The sequence below is a fragment of the Bemisia tabaci genome, chromosome 6, assembly GCF_918797505.1.
Source record: "Bemisia tabaci chromosome 6, PGI_BMITA_v3".
In the NCBI taxonomy this organism is placed as follows: Eukaryota; Metazoa; Arthropoda; class Insecta; order Hemiptera; family Aleyrodidae; genus Bemisia; species Bemisia tabaci.
Genome location: NC_092798.1, coordinates 45,038,987 through 45,053,881, shown reverse-complemented (window position 1 = coordinate 45,053,881; position 14,895 = coordinate 45,038,987). Strand labels below are relative to the sequence as shown.

The following is a 14,895-nucleotide window of genomic DNA, read 5'->3' as shown; positions in this document are numbered from 1 at the left end:
AAGTGTCTCACTTATCTGTGAAAGAAATGCATCTTTAAATTTCATGATTTATTATTTTGAGTCAATTTCTGCTATCGTAACTTGAATTTTTTTCAAGTTTCTCATCATTTATCCGTGTTTCATTGTAGGTAAAGACCCGGAGGAAGCAGAGTTGTTTTTCTTTGAGTAAGCTATTGAATCATTAATTTAAGTTTGGACAGTTTTACTGAAAAATTTATGAAATATTCAATTACTGAAAATTTGAAAATTTCAAACGGTAGGAGCAGGAAAATGGAAAAAAAAAAAATACAACACTAAAATACAGACAGTTGGTAGAAATTTAATTTTAAAATTCAGAAAATACACTCTCAACATATGAATAACATTGAAAAAAGTTCGACTCAATGACAAAGAGCCAATGATAATAAGAATAAAAAATTTGATAGAGATAAATATCTGATAACATAAATAAAGTCAAGGACACGCACAGTATACTACCACCATTTTCACTCGAAAATCACAAATGATCAGAAATAAATTTAAAGATATGTTGAAGATACCTTTAGTAACTTAAAATTGAAAGATATGTTATTAGAAAAAATAAGAGAGACAAAGCTCGATTGAGTATGAGGTAAAGAGAATTTAAAGAGAGAGACATACAAAACAGCTTCAACGTGTATCATTTTTCTCATTGGTTTTTCCAGTGTTGGGCCAGTCATGCATGTCTGAAAATCATTTCTTCACCATTGACTCTGTGGGAATGACAACACACTAACTCGAAAACTTAAAAATGCCCAATTTTCATGAAAGTCATTGAAGATATATGCATATATGTCAACTTGGGCCTTTTTAGTGTCCCGAAGTACGTTTCCTTCGGCACCAAAAACCTATTTCTCAGACCAATTTCTTCACCTACTATGCAGTTAGTTCTCCTGAAAATTTTCATTTTTACGAGTTACTGTGTATTCATTCTCACTGATTCAATTGCAGTTTAATGATGAATAAAAAATAGTACTAATAGCTGTGATCAATAAATGAATACATTCAATAATAATGGAGATACCTTCCTTTAGAAAGCATTGTAAATGTATCATATAACACTGGAGCGTATGGTTTATTACGCCTTTTGATATTAACAGACATGTGCAGGAAACAAAGAGAAGCAAATTTATCAATCAGAATTTTATCAGTTCTGAATAATCACGATATGAGAAATCATGCTAGAGTGAGTGCCAAACTTATGAGGGTCCCTTAAAAGAGGTGCCAAATTAATGAGAGTTATGAAATCTCTCAAAAGAATTGGGTGCTCTGCAAAATAAACAATGAATACTTAAAAATGATTGTGATTGTCCACAGGAAGAAGGGACTTAAAAATCCTTTCGTTTTTAAAGGGCCTCATTGTCAAATTCCATCAAAAAAATGAATTTTGAGTTTTAGACGGAAAACTCTCCAATGCTCTGAAGAAAAAGTTGGGGCGGTTTACTTTTTTTTCTGTAAAGAAATAGGAAATAAGGTTGGAAGATTTAAAAAAAGAAAGAAAACCATCCAACAAAATAGAAGAAAAACAATTGATTTCTTGCTTAAATAGCACCTTAAAAATCGTTTGCCCTGAAAACATCTTTGGTATCGACAGTAGTGGGTATTAAATGAGATGCGTTGCGCTGTGCGTGCCTTGTGAGGTGAGGTGCAAAGGAGAAAAGCTACAACAGGTATTATTTTCACAGCCACCAGTGCAGTTCTATAGATGCCAAAAGAAAGGCTCTGGGAATGATTTTAGTCTTTGATTCAAGTCAAGATAAAATAGCATTAATATCACAATGAAACACCATAAAAAAGTACTTAGAGATATTTGATTGATAACAGACGGCTCACTTTTGATTCATTAAAAAGATTGATACCAAACACAAATTATCTCATACACTGAAGGGTGGTGACTTATGGATAGAAATTTCCAAAAATAATCCTTCATTTGATTTGATTTTTAAGACAAAATAATAAAAAGCAGGCATTAGATTATTAAAACCTTACTTAAAAGTTTACAGCATGCTTACAAGGGCCTGATTGAGGCAAAAACTCCTGTCTTGAAGAAATTTTAGGAATGATCTACTTAGGGTTTTTTCTTACAGATAATAACACTACCACCAAAAGTAGAGATAGTGCACCAAATTTCAACATTTTTCTGTTAGAAGTTAAAATGGCTAAAGACAGTTAAAAAGATCAAACCTGCATTACTTCTATGACATATATAACACTTCCACATGAAAAATTAAAGAAAAATTGCTTCTATAATAAAAAAAAATAAAAATAAAAGAAGAAACTAGTTGAAAATGAACATAAAGCTTAAAAGTAAGTGCATCACTTGAAATAAAATAATAGGTTACGTATGGTTTTAATGGAGCAGATAACATTTAAAGAGGAGCAAAAGAAAAAACAAGATGGAAATTTTGGGAACGTCATGAAATGAAAATGACTTAAGTCTATATTCAAAAACTCAATCTATGAATTTCGCGATATTAATTTTTAAATTGTTAATTTTCATGATCTGATTACTTGATTTTCCTCATTACTCTGTGTTGAAATTGGCTTGCTATTTTCTGCCCAATTTGGTTCCAGATGAGACATCATCTGAAAAAGAAGTGAAATTTCACTTCCGCTTCAACAACGAGGAATAAAAGTCCAAGAAAGTATCTGCTTTAGGTTCCGTCAGGATGAAGATTGTTAATAAACACAACAAAGAACTCTTCTTCAGTTGAAAAAATTATTTTTGAGTTAAAATAAGTTCAAAGGCTAAATCAACTTGTGACACTGATGATTCGAACTTCTCATGATATGTTTCATGTGAGCCAAGGTCATAAATCATGTTCTTATTTTCTTCAAATATTTAACTTTGAACTACGGCACAGAATAAATGCATCATCTGCAAGAAGTAAAATACATTCATGAGCAGCAAATTCTTATCCTAGAATTTGCTAGGCTATCCAATTAAGGCTGCTAGGAGCTTGTGAGAGGCAAAAAAGAGGGCGTGAAAATCTTAGATATTTTCCTAAAAATAACATGTTTTTGAATGCTGTCATGACTTCTAAATTTTTATAGAATTAGGGTCAAATTCTACTGGACTAACAGAATTTTTGTTCAAAGCTGTAAAAATAAACTCTCAAACTTTCTGATTCAATGTGCGCCATGAAGTTGTCAGTTTGCCCAAAATATACTAATTTTAGCGCTTTTTTTCAGGCCTGGAGCAAAAATGGTTCATTTAATATCCTGATCTCTTGAGGACTTGTAATGTACAGTAGTTAAGAAAAACAAAAAGGGGTCCTCAAGAATCTCTTGCTCAGTTACGTTTCAAATCTCTTATGAGATTTTTGCACAAAAAATTCAGATTAAAAATTTTTCTCAGTCTTAAATTTGTGAAAAATCCTAATTATAGGAAGAAAAAATCTTTTCATTTCGACTGGATACTCCGAAAGACTAATATCTGTTCACTTTGATTCCAGACTCTTGGAATAAACGATCTTTCACTATTTTTTTTTTTTTTGGTTGATTAATCAGTAATGTGACATGTGAACTACTTGACAGGATACAAATTAAAGGCTCACAAGAAATGTTTCCTCATCATTCCGTCAGTGCAGAGAGCATCAAGCGTATCAAAAATTTTCAAGGTAAACTGGTAAATAAGAGATTAGCAATAATTTTTCTAATCTGCTAAAATGTGTTAGAAATTTCGATGAGGAAACAAAGATTGTGATGCTAGGCTTCAAACCATCTTTAAAGGTCCACCGCAGAATAGCAGGTGTTGGATGATAATTTTTACAGCTCTGGTGCGACTAACTTTAAAATTATTTTTAGTTACTTAAAAAATAGACACCGGCCAACTATCGATAAATTACAATGATTGTGCAAATAAAATTGATTGCATCATGAATATTGCATGAACTCCAAACCGATAAGAGATATTTCAAGATTAATACAGAGCCTCTGAAATGTTCTCCTGGAGGAAATTTTTACAGTTTAACCCGAGGAGGCAGGAAGCCTTATCACACACTTTGCCATGGCCCTCTGGAGAGTTTCGAAATAAAGCTCTAACTTCCAAAAGTCGCTTTATCTAAAAATGCCATGGCTGCATTCCAGAGCAATTTTGTATGAGTGGCTTGATCACACTCTGATTAACTATAACACACTCCTCCCAGTAAGCTGCACCGGAGCGCTACAATTTTTGGTTTCGGGAAAATATGACCTAAACAAAGATGGAGAAACTTCCATGAGAAGTTTCTCTCACTCCATTATGAGAAAACCTAGTAAAGTTACTTGTGCAAGTAAGACCTAGTAAAGCCTAATTTCACGATAAAAGACAAAGCCGAATTCAGCGATATACTTGATCGCTTATTGGGTTTTTTGTATCTCTTTTTGCTCTTGTTCTTAATTTTGAGATCCTCAAGACTTCTCATTATTAATTCAATTGAAATAGCATTATCTCAACATCGTGATCTCAGAGTGTGATTCCTGTTCATTTCATTCGAAAAATCCCTGGAGGGTCAAAGTTTAGCTGAAACTGAATCAACTGAGAATGTCCAAGAAGTTTTCTGGGAACTTTTACTCTTCCATTCCTTGGACTGGGCACTTCTCAAATACAATCAATTCTTTTCTACCTTAAGAATCCCGCATTTCATCTTCATTGTTTTGGTTTGCTTGATGAATTAAAGTACATAAGTACTTTTCATTTTCAATACTGCACAACAAAAAGGATTCAGTGAGTGCTCTAACTGCGAACAGTTGCAACCAGAACTTCATAAAATGGGTGCTGAACACAAGGTACAATATTACAGTTGAGTTCATAAATAAATATGCAACATTTTCTCCCAAAAACTGATTCATATTTTGGATTAATTAAACATTAAGTGCAAATTCTCTTTGTGAAGCTGATTCAGAGATAATCGTTGTGTTCCATCTTTTCCAGCTGATGGTACGGAGAGGTTTAACTTACTTTAGATGCCATTTTGTGGTTACTGAGAAGGGAGTCTTCTGTTAAAGGCAATTCAGCTTCTGCAGCTGATTTTCGACAGGTGGGAACATCAGGGTAGAGCTCTCGTGCTGGAACAAGCGTTAAAAGGGTTGTGTGCCTCGGATAAGCAGGTGAATCTCGAAACAAATTATGGGTTCCATGGAGGCGATCCAAAACGCCCAGCACTCCAAAACATTGGTTAAATCTGCCAACAGAGAAGTTTAGAATCAAGGTAAAGAAAAAAGAAGGATATTGAAAAAGGCTTTAAGACTTAAACTATGTTTCTTACGCTGTGTTTCCTGAACTTTGGGTAGATAATAGATTCATGGATTGATGGTCATGGGAAACACAACTTGGTACAAATCAAACTTGAATCTTCTTTTAAAAAGGAAAGTTGGAAAGAAAAAAATGGTTGGAGATGGGTCAGTGTGCTGGTTACAGAATTGTGTTCCGATGGTTTAAGCTTATAAATTAGCAAAAAAGATTGAAGTCTGTTCAGGCGCCAAGTTTCTACATCAGGGTTGCAACAGAATTTAGAAAATGAAATTCCCTGACATTTCCCAGACAAATTTTGGTGAAATTTCCTGACACTTGATGTATGCAAAACGGTTGAAACATAGTTAGAAGTAGTTCTCTTGCAAAATTTGTTGTTTGAAATGTCAAATCCATTCTAAAAGCAATTAAAGATGACTTAACAATGATTCTCTGACATTTTCATCGTATTTCTTGACATTTCCCGGTATTCCTTGACCGCGGCAACCCTGCTACCAATACCTACCTCCTAACGGCAACGATGTTGGACGTCCAATATTGAAGGAGGTATTGCTCATCGAAAAACACCATGTATAATTTCATCCACCATGGTAGTGCATACTATTGTTTCTTCCACCTTGGATTCATCAATCAGTGATAAACACACATAGGGATGAACTCAGATTGAAAATACTTACTTTGCATGATGGAAATCGTGTGCTTCTGGTGAGGGGAAAAAGGGCCAGTGATAACCACTATGTGCATTTAAAGTAGAGATGACAGCGATCGTAAACCACAGATAAGCTGTGGCGACATGAGAGCCAGTGATGAAGACACCTAGGAATGGGGGTAGGAGGTTGGAGAGAACATGCTCCACAGGATGACAGTACAAGGCAGTGATAGCTATTGGCGCGGTCCATTCATGATGTTTTTTATGAATTAGTTTATACAGCAGGCGATGGTGGAGCAATCTGGAGCAATATAATAAGATAGCAGAAAAAAATATATTAGTCCTGAGAATACACCCTGTTTTGAAAAAGGAGGGGTGGCGATTTGGGCCATTTCCGGCCCCACCTAATCCGGGACTTTTTTTGCTGTGATTCGTTACGTATAAGTGTCAAGAGAAAGCATGCCAAGTTTCAGACCGATCGGCCCAATATTCGGGGGGCAGGGGCCCCCCGAATTTTTAAGCGCAAAATCGGTTTTAATTTTGTAGCGCCGTCAATTTCGCTCGTATAAAGATGAAAATTGGGTACCAGGGGTAAAATTTCGCGTTCTTTCCATTTCCGCCGTCAAAATTGGCACTGGGGCAAAATTAAGGGGGGTTTTGGGGGGGTTTTCGCGTTTTTTCGCGTTTTTTACCAGTTTTCTGCGGTTTTCATGCTTTAAGTCAGAGATTTTGAGCCAAACGACCACAGATTTGATTTCTACGCAAAAAATTACATTGGAACCACATGGCCAACTAACACTCAACAGCGGATTTCTCTAGGAAAAACTGACCCATAAGTATGTGTCCACTCAGAAATTTTGAAAATAGCCATGTTTCGGGTACAGCCCAAGCTTGTAGCACTACCATTTTCACATATGATACGCTCTAGGTCGACCCTGTTGATATTATCGGGAACTTGAAATGCTACCCGCTTGGGCGGAGGGTCGAATCCTCCTCAGAAACGAATAAAAAAGGCGATAAAATTACGTTGCACGTGAATTGTTGCGATAGGAATGTTATTATATCGGCAACTTTCACCTCCAACTTATGTAATTTTTTGCGTGCTTTCCATTTCTGCCATGGAAATTGGCATTAAAGCAATTTTAAACGGGGTTTTTTGGGGTTTTTTATCATTTTTTACCAGTTTTTTCCGGTCTTTTGCGGTTTTCATGTTTGAAACCTCACCAAATGAACCAAAAGACAACAAATTTTAATTTTAGGTAAAAAATCGCATAGGGTCATAACGGCCAACTTACATATCAGCGGATTTTTCTAGATAAAAATTGACCCAAAAATATGTGTTCACTCGACATTTTCGGGAATAGGCATGTTTTGGGAGCAACCCAAGCTCGTAGCACTAACATTTTCATATACAGTACGCCTCAGGTCGACTCTTTTGATAATTGCGGGACTTATAGCCTGATTGGGATGCATTCTTGCGCGGTCCATTCGAATCATGTTGACATGTTTTGCATTGTACAAGTGATATGATTCTGAACAGATAAGATTTTCAGGAGGCACTCCCGATATGCGTTGAAAGGTAAGTTCATTATAGTGTTTACTGTATCAGTGCATTCAGTTACCGTCAATATTCCGGTCCGTTCGTATTATTTGCGTATTTTCGAGAGATCGGAAAATGACGCGACATCATCAATGTGGTTGTTGCGATCGTCGAGGCGAGAAAAAGAAACTGAGACCCATTTCCAGTCGAGAAGTGTTATCCTATTTAAAGCTTAAAGCTTCGTCGGTGAAGTGGAGTACGAAAGTGTGCGCGAAGTGTTTCTTGGACGCATCGAAAGGGACCATAGCGAGCTCATCTTTAAAAACCACGCAGTCAGTCTCCACTTTTGATTCTGCCGGATCCTCTAGTAGTGAAAATCTGTCATCGTCCACTTCTATTCTTCCTGGAACTTGTAGAGATGAAGAGCCGTCATATTCGGAGCAAGTTAAAGTGGAAATCGGGTGCACAGCTACCTCTCACAGAAAGTGCATTGTTTGTGGTAATTCAAAAAAATCATTAAAAGTAATTCCTATTGAAGGTAGGAGCAAGTTTTTTTCGGATAAAGGAATTTTTATTCCGAGAGGAACGCGATGTTGCTCAAGTCATTTAGACAAAGGAGTGTTAAAACCAGACATAAGCATTCCGCAAATGTCTGACTCCTGTTTTTTAAACGGGAATGAAGTGCAAGAGCTCCTTCAGGAGCTTCGTCATTATGTGGCCAAAAAAGGCCTCGACTTTGATACCCCGGGTGTGTTGTCCACTAATGATTATTGGAATTTGACGGGGGTGACTGCAGAACAATTTGATTCTATTCTGAGTATTATTGTGTCACGTTTAAACGAGTCGTGCAATAGAAGTGCACGCACCGCCCTAGCTGTTTTCTTGACCAAACTTAGGACGGGGTTATCTTACTCAGTCCTTTGTAGTATTTTTGCTCTAACAAAAGATACTGTAAAAAGATGTATTCATTCCGTTCGCAATGCCTTAATGATCGAATTTGTGCCGAAACATCTTGGATTTGGACACATGATGAATTAATCGAAAAGCATACTCGACCATTTGCTATGTCACTTTTCGCTCAAAACGACGAGGATACTGCCATTCTAGTTGCCGATGGAACTTACGTGTATATCGAGAAAAGTTCTAACTATAAGTTCCAACGCAGATCCTTCTCCATGCACAAACATCGCCCTCTTGTTAAGCCCATGATGCTTGTTAGTACAACGGGCTACATATTGGAAGTGATGGGGCCGTTTTTTGCAGATGCAAAGAATAATGATGCTGCAATAATTACATCACACATGAAAAACGTTTCGGATGGGCTGAGAGCCTGGTTACTTGAAAAAGATGTGTTAATTGTGGATCGCGGATTCCGGGATTGCATTGGCTTTTTAGAGGACTCGGGTCTGGTGGTAAAAATGCCACACTTCTTAAATAACCAAAAGCAGCATACGGCAGTCGAGGCAAATGAGTCGAGGCTTGTCACTTCTGTTAGATGGGTTGTTGAGGCTACTAATGGAGTCCTCAAAACTTTCAAAGCCTTAGGGCATGTAATGCCTAATTCCCAAATACCATTTATTGGAGATTACGTACGAATTGTGTGCAGCATTATCAATGCATTCAGGCCTCCCCGCATATTGGATAGTCATGACGCGCATACTAAGGCCCAGAGAATGTTAGCCCTTTCCAAACGTGGAAACGAGTTGCAGGCTCAAGTCATCCGAGAGAACTGGTCCCAAAAAAGAGTGATTTGGAAAAAGATGGACGCAAGGGAACTTGAAGACTTCCCGAGATTGACAGTGGAAGAGATCGAATTCATGACTTTCGGAAGATATCAGTTGAAGCAAGCGCAATCATACACATCTGAGCATTGAGATGAAGGTGGATTATACGAATTGATGATTCACAAAGAATGCTCGGATATACTACGTGTCCAAATCCAAAGCCGTCATTCTGCATCGATGATTCACAACCTATGGATCAAGTACTCGCTGTTCGGGATCTCGGAGTGGTACTGTCAGTGTCCAATGGGAGCAAGAATGGTCGGCTGCTGTGCTCATGTGGCATCAGTTCTGTGGTTTCTTGGTTTTTACCGACATCAAGAAAAAGAGCCCCGAAGATTGTCATCCTCTTATGGAGACTGCCTAGAGGATGCTGCTTACTTATGGTCTGACGAGGATTCAGAGTGAGAGATAAGGATTTTACACAACAATTTCTTCTGCTGTACGATTCATCCGTGACGTATTTTATGGATGTGAGAGTAAATGTATTTTGCGAAAAATTCAAATTTGTTGTCATTTGGTTCATTTGGTGAGGTTTCAAACATGAAAACCGCAAAAGACCGGAAAAAAAACTGGTAAAAAATGATAAAAAAACCCCAAAAAAACCCCGTTTAAAATTGCTTTAATGCCAATTTCCATGGCAGAAATGGAAAGCACGCAAAAAATTACATAAGTTGGAGGTGAAAGTTGCCGATATAATAACATTCCTATCGCAACAATTCACGTGCAACGTAATTTTATCGCCTTTTTTATTCGTTTCTGAGGAGGATTCGACCCTCCGCCCAAGCGGGTAGCATTTCAAGTTCCCGATAATATCAACAGGGTCGACCTAGAGCGTATCATATGTGAAAATGGTAGTGCTACAAGCTTGGGCTGTACCCGAAACATGGCTATTTTCAAAATTTCTGAGTGGACACATACTTATGGGTCAGTTTTTCCTAGAGAAATCCGCTGTTGAGTGTTAGTTGGCCATGTGGTTCCAATGTAATTTTTTGCGTAGAAATCAAATCTGTGGTCGTTTGGCTCAAAATCTCTGACTTAAAGCATGAAAACCGCAGAAAACTGGTAAAAAACGCGAAAAAAACGCAAAAACCCCCCCAAAACCCCCTTAATTTGCCCCAGTGCCAATTTTGACGGCGGAAATGGAAAGAACGCGAAATTTTACCCCTGGTACCCAATTTTATCTTTATACGAGCGAAATTGACGGCGCTACAAAATTTACCTGCCCCCGAATATTGGGCCGATCGGTCTGAAACTTGGCATGCTTTCTCTTGACACTTATACGTAACGAATCACAGCAAAAAAAGTCCCGGATTAGGTGGGGCCGGAAATGGCCCAAATCGCCACCCCTCCTTTATCAGAAAAAAATAAAATCTGAAAGGTTTCCATTGAGAGTTCCTTATCATGTAGTTTGTAAGCTTCAAAGCTTTTTTTATCTCAAAATAGAGGTCACCTGAATCATAGCTCTGACAATGTTCATAGCGGATTCTAGGTCTTAGCTTCTTCTCTAGTGGTAGTTGCAATGCTACTTAAGTGCTAACAAGTAATTAGATCATTGTGACAATGCTTCGTTTTTGATGCAAATTCTGCACTGTTACCAGTATCAAACCATTTAAGATATGTTAAACAGGATATGTTTTGAAAAGCTGCAGCAGTTCATAGCTAGCAAGGGAATTACCTGTGAGAGTAATAAAAACTGATTTCTTCCACCAAAATGTGCACAGAAAGCTCAGCAAGAACCCAATGGAACGAGGGAAGAGTTTTTATCTCTGGAAAGCCTCTCCATAGCATTAGTCGATACCACAAGAGCCCCACAATCATTCCAACGATAAATTGATTTGTGAGCACATTTAGAATGACCTGCAAAAATACAATAAAAGTATGTACAATATATGTGACCATCAATCAGAAAAGGTACCTTAATTCTGAGGGACAAATTTTTCAGGAGAATTTATTTTTAGATTTTTCAAAAGAAAAATAGTCTCTGATGTCTAGCATAAAGGTATTTTCCTGCCAATAATTATCGAAATGTGAAGTTACATTTCAATAAGAAAATACTAAACTATACATTAGGAACTTCACATAAATTTTGTCAAAACATCGTTTTTTGAGCTGTGAATTTCACGCCGTCCAAAATCGGTTGGACATTTTGGGTATTTTCAGGGTAGCAGTTTTTGTGTTTTGCTGAGTATGTGCTAAGATGATCTTGAGGATGAATATTAATTTGGAATGAATAAATAAAACACTTTTTGTGGTCTAAAAATTCAATCTAATTTTTATTAAACAACTAGAGATAAATTGATTTACCATGAGAATACGTTTTAGGTCAACAGGCTCATTTGTACCAGGCTGTACTTTGTAGCAACGAAGAGAATTTGGCCTATTGAAAACATCTAACAATGTATAGATTCCACCGATGAACCAATAAACTCCAACAGTCACGAACAACGATCCTATTCAAACAGAATATATTTCTTTGAATATTGTGTAGAATTAGTAAATTAAAATTTTAAATGTCAAAAGTTATAGGAAAAATGTCTTTTGATTTGAATCACAAGGGGTATCACATTAAATTCTCATCATTCACACTACCTACAAACTTTGAAATACTTGCACCTAAGTTTTAAAAATGGTAACTTGCCAAATTTGGCATTCATGGAGTTATTCTTAAGGCAGTTCCCTTGGAGAAAAATTCAGGGTGGAGCAGAAGAAAACTCACCACTTTTTTTTTAGAAATAAGGACTGTAGCTCTGAGGAATGACACTTTTAGAAAAATGATTGAAGAAAACGCCTCACTTATACTCATAGAATATGTCTCTGTGGTCTGGCGGTTCAACCTAACTACTCTTTGTATGTGTCATTAGGCATTATAGATCATTTATATCAATAATTTAAGTTTAATGAGTGCTTGAATGAAACTCACCATAGTACCAGTACGTAAATGGATCTTCTCCAAAGTGATCAAGAATCTTATCCCAACCAGACTGCCAAAAATTTCCTGATGCACCCCAGAATTTTTGGAAATGCCTGGAAGATGGAGGAAAAACGTGAAGCAAAAACAAGAAAAAGTAAAAACCTAAAGATTTGTATAAAATTTATCCAGATAATTTAATTTTTAAGCCCTTGCTGGAATAGAGACGCACTTTTTTAATTGATCAAATCTGTGTAAACCATATACAGTGGGATCAGCTGTATGTTAATGCCTTTGGATTGGGAGCTTTTCTATGTTTTTTTTTTCAATTAACAGTTCCATTTCATCCATTGCTACTTACTTCTGAAACCTCCGATTCTTCTGAAGGGGCATTTTTCTAGATAATCTCACCATGGCCAGCAAATAGCTTCAGGACCTCATTCAGCAGTTTTTTCTTTCAGAGGGAACTGTCCAGGTATCTATTCGGATTTTTCAGCCAATTTCTGAAAATTTTACAGCCTTTCTCTCATTTAGTAGTTCGATGGCTGCAGTCGAAAAATTTATTCCTTAGATTCCAAAATTGTTCCTTAAAGTTCTATTTTTTCAAGGAAAACTAATCAACAGTTTTTATTGAAATGTTTTGTGAATTTTCTTTCCTTACTTTATAAAAGTCATACAAAATTGCAAGGAGGCAATTTGATTGGATTTCCTTGGGGGAAACAAAACATAATCAGGGATTTTTAAACGTTGTAATTGAGATATGCAAGTCTTGCATTTAGCCATAGAGTTATGAATGGTAGCTAATGAATTGAGTTTAGTATGACCCTTTTCTTAGATTCCTATATTCCTAGATTGAGTTATTGCATGGCACTCTACTAATTTTCTTGATTCTTATTAATTCCAGTTTATGTTTCAGGGGAGCATTCAATCTTGCAGATAAAATGTGATAACTTGCATGGAATAGTGATTCATGATTTATGGAGTCAAGATTTCTCCATCAGGACTTTTTTCTCTTAATTCCTTGATTTCTTCATTTTTGTGAACAGGTAAAATAGGTACATATTTCATGTCTGTAAGGGGTTTACAAAGTGTCAGACCCTCCATTCTCAAGATAAAAATGGTATGCTGCATCACCTTGCAATAAAGAAAGGCTGGATGTACCTATATCTTAAATGAAGTGAGCATGTAAGTGTATGTAACATGCTACGTAAAACAACGACATACCATGTCAAAGTGTTTCTGAAGGCTGTCAAAACAAATAAGGCTGAGGTGATGAGGAAAAGGACACTGGCTATTGATGATAACAGAGTCGAGAGCTTATAATGACTATTTCCTCCAGATATGGGAGAGTTGAGTATACAAAATTTTGCCATCCTGAAACTGAAAAAAAAAACAAAACATTTTTACGGCTGAGAGCGGCACAGCAAACTCAAGACTTCCAATATTAAAGAAGAGTGATTGTATCTGTTTCAAGACTGAGACGTGGCAGTTTCATCTTACCGGATACCATCAAATAGGAAATGGATTTCTTTATTTTCTTCACCGCAATGATCAATAGGAAGAGATAATTTTTTCTCTCTTGATTGCTTAGAATAAAGGATGCAAGTTGTTACGACATACCACTTGACAGGTATAAAAAAAATTTCAAAAAACTCTACAGCCCAAATGAGAGCCTCCTCACTTTTCTTTTTGTTTCCTCGTGCTGATCATATTTGAATCAATGAGAACGAAAACACACCAACTCGGAAAAATAAAGATAATCAAGACACTCACAAAACTGCACAGTACCTAGGGGAAGAAGTTAATTTTAGAGAAAGATTTTTGTCGCCGAAAGACAAGTACTCATGGACACTTTAAAGATCCAAGTTGGAACAGATACACTGACTTCAATGACCTTTAGGTAAATTAACTGTCTTTAATGGAAATTGAGCATTTTCGAGTTACAGAGTTGGTGTGTTTTCGTTCTCACCGATTCATTTTGGAGTACAAAGATCTCTTTGTTACAGCAACGACAACCATCCGCAACCCTCTATCTTCCCTCCAAAAGGAAAATTTAGTAAAAAAAAGTTATATTCCTTTATTTTTTTTAACGGAAAAGAGTGAAAATGTGCTCAGCTCCTTAGTCACAGCTGAGCCTCCTCAGTTCCATCAGAACAAAAAAGGTTCTGTATCCTTGACATTCGGTGACAACAGGATTACCCTTGATGTTAGGATGTCCAATTTGGAATCTAAATATGAGACCACAATTATAGGATCATTCATAATTGATCAACTGGCCATGGAAACTGAGTGAGCAGGGTATGACCGGAACCTAACGAACAAACCAGTTGCATGTCAGTAGGGAGGAAACTGATTTAACAGGGGCTAGATAAGAGACAGCTAATAAGTAAAATAATTTAAAATAATGTACTTATAGGCTTGGTGCTAAGAAGTTAGATTACCTTAAAATATGACGAACGAAAATTGAAACTACGTCTGAAATTATGTAGGGTTCGACTCATGAGCAGAGGTCTCAATCAGAGCTTTGACTCTCCAACAGATCCCTAGAGTTCCAAACGTGATTTGAAGAGGACACTGTGAAGCAGAAAAAATCCAGATAGTTCACATGATGAGTCAATCTTCACAAAATCAATTTATTATCAAAGTTTTCTAAAGTTCTTGGAAAATGAGGACAAATCACTCTAAAGTTCATAACAATAATGGTGTGGTAGGGAGGAGAGGGGATATCCTGTCAACAATAAACATCAGCTTTACATTGTTGTC

General features: G+C 36.7%; 1 protein-coding gene across 1 annotated transcript; it reads right to left on the bottom strand.

The window, feature by feature from the left end:
* Nucleotides 1–299: 299 nt before the first annotated feature.
* Nucleotides 300–14,851, bottom strand: LOC109042888 (fatty acid hydroxylase domain-containing protein 2). Its single transcript, XM_072301577.1, has 8 exons — nucleotides 14,574–14,851; nucleotides 13,357–13,512; nucleotides 12,145–12,248; nucleotides 11,529–11,674; nucleotides 10,900–11,081; nucleotides 5,929–6,201; nucleotides 4,961–5,183; nucleotides 300–2,896 (listed from the first exon to the last, which is right to left on the bottom strand). Exons 2-8 carry the CDS (start codon nucleotides 13,503–13,505, stop codon nucleotides 2,861–2,863), a joined length of 1,113 nt encoding a protein of 370 aa, XP_072157678.1. The 5' UTR covers nucleotides 13,506–13,512; nucleotides 14,574–14,851; the 3' UTR covers nucleotides 300–2,860.
* Nucleotides 14,852–14,895: the final 44 nt, after the last annotated feature.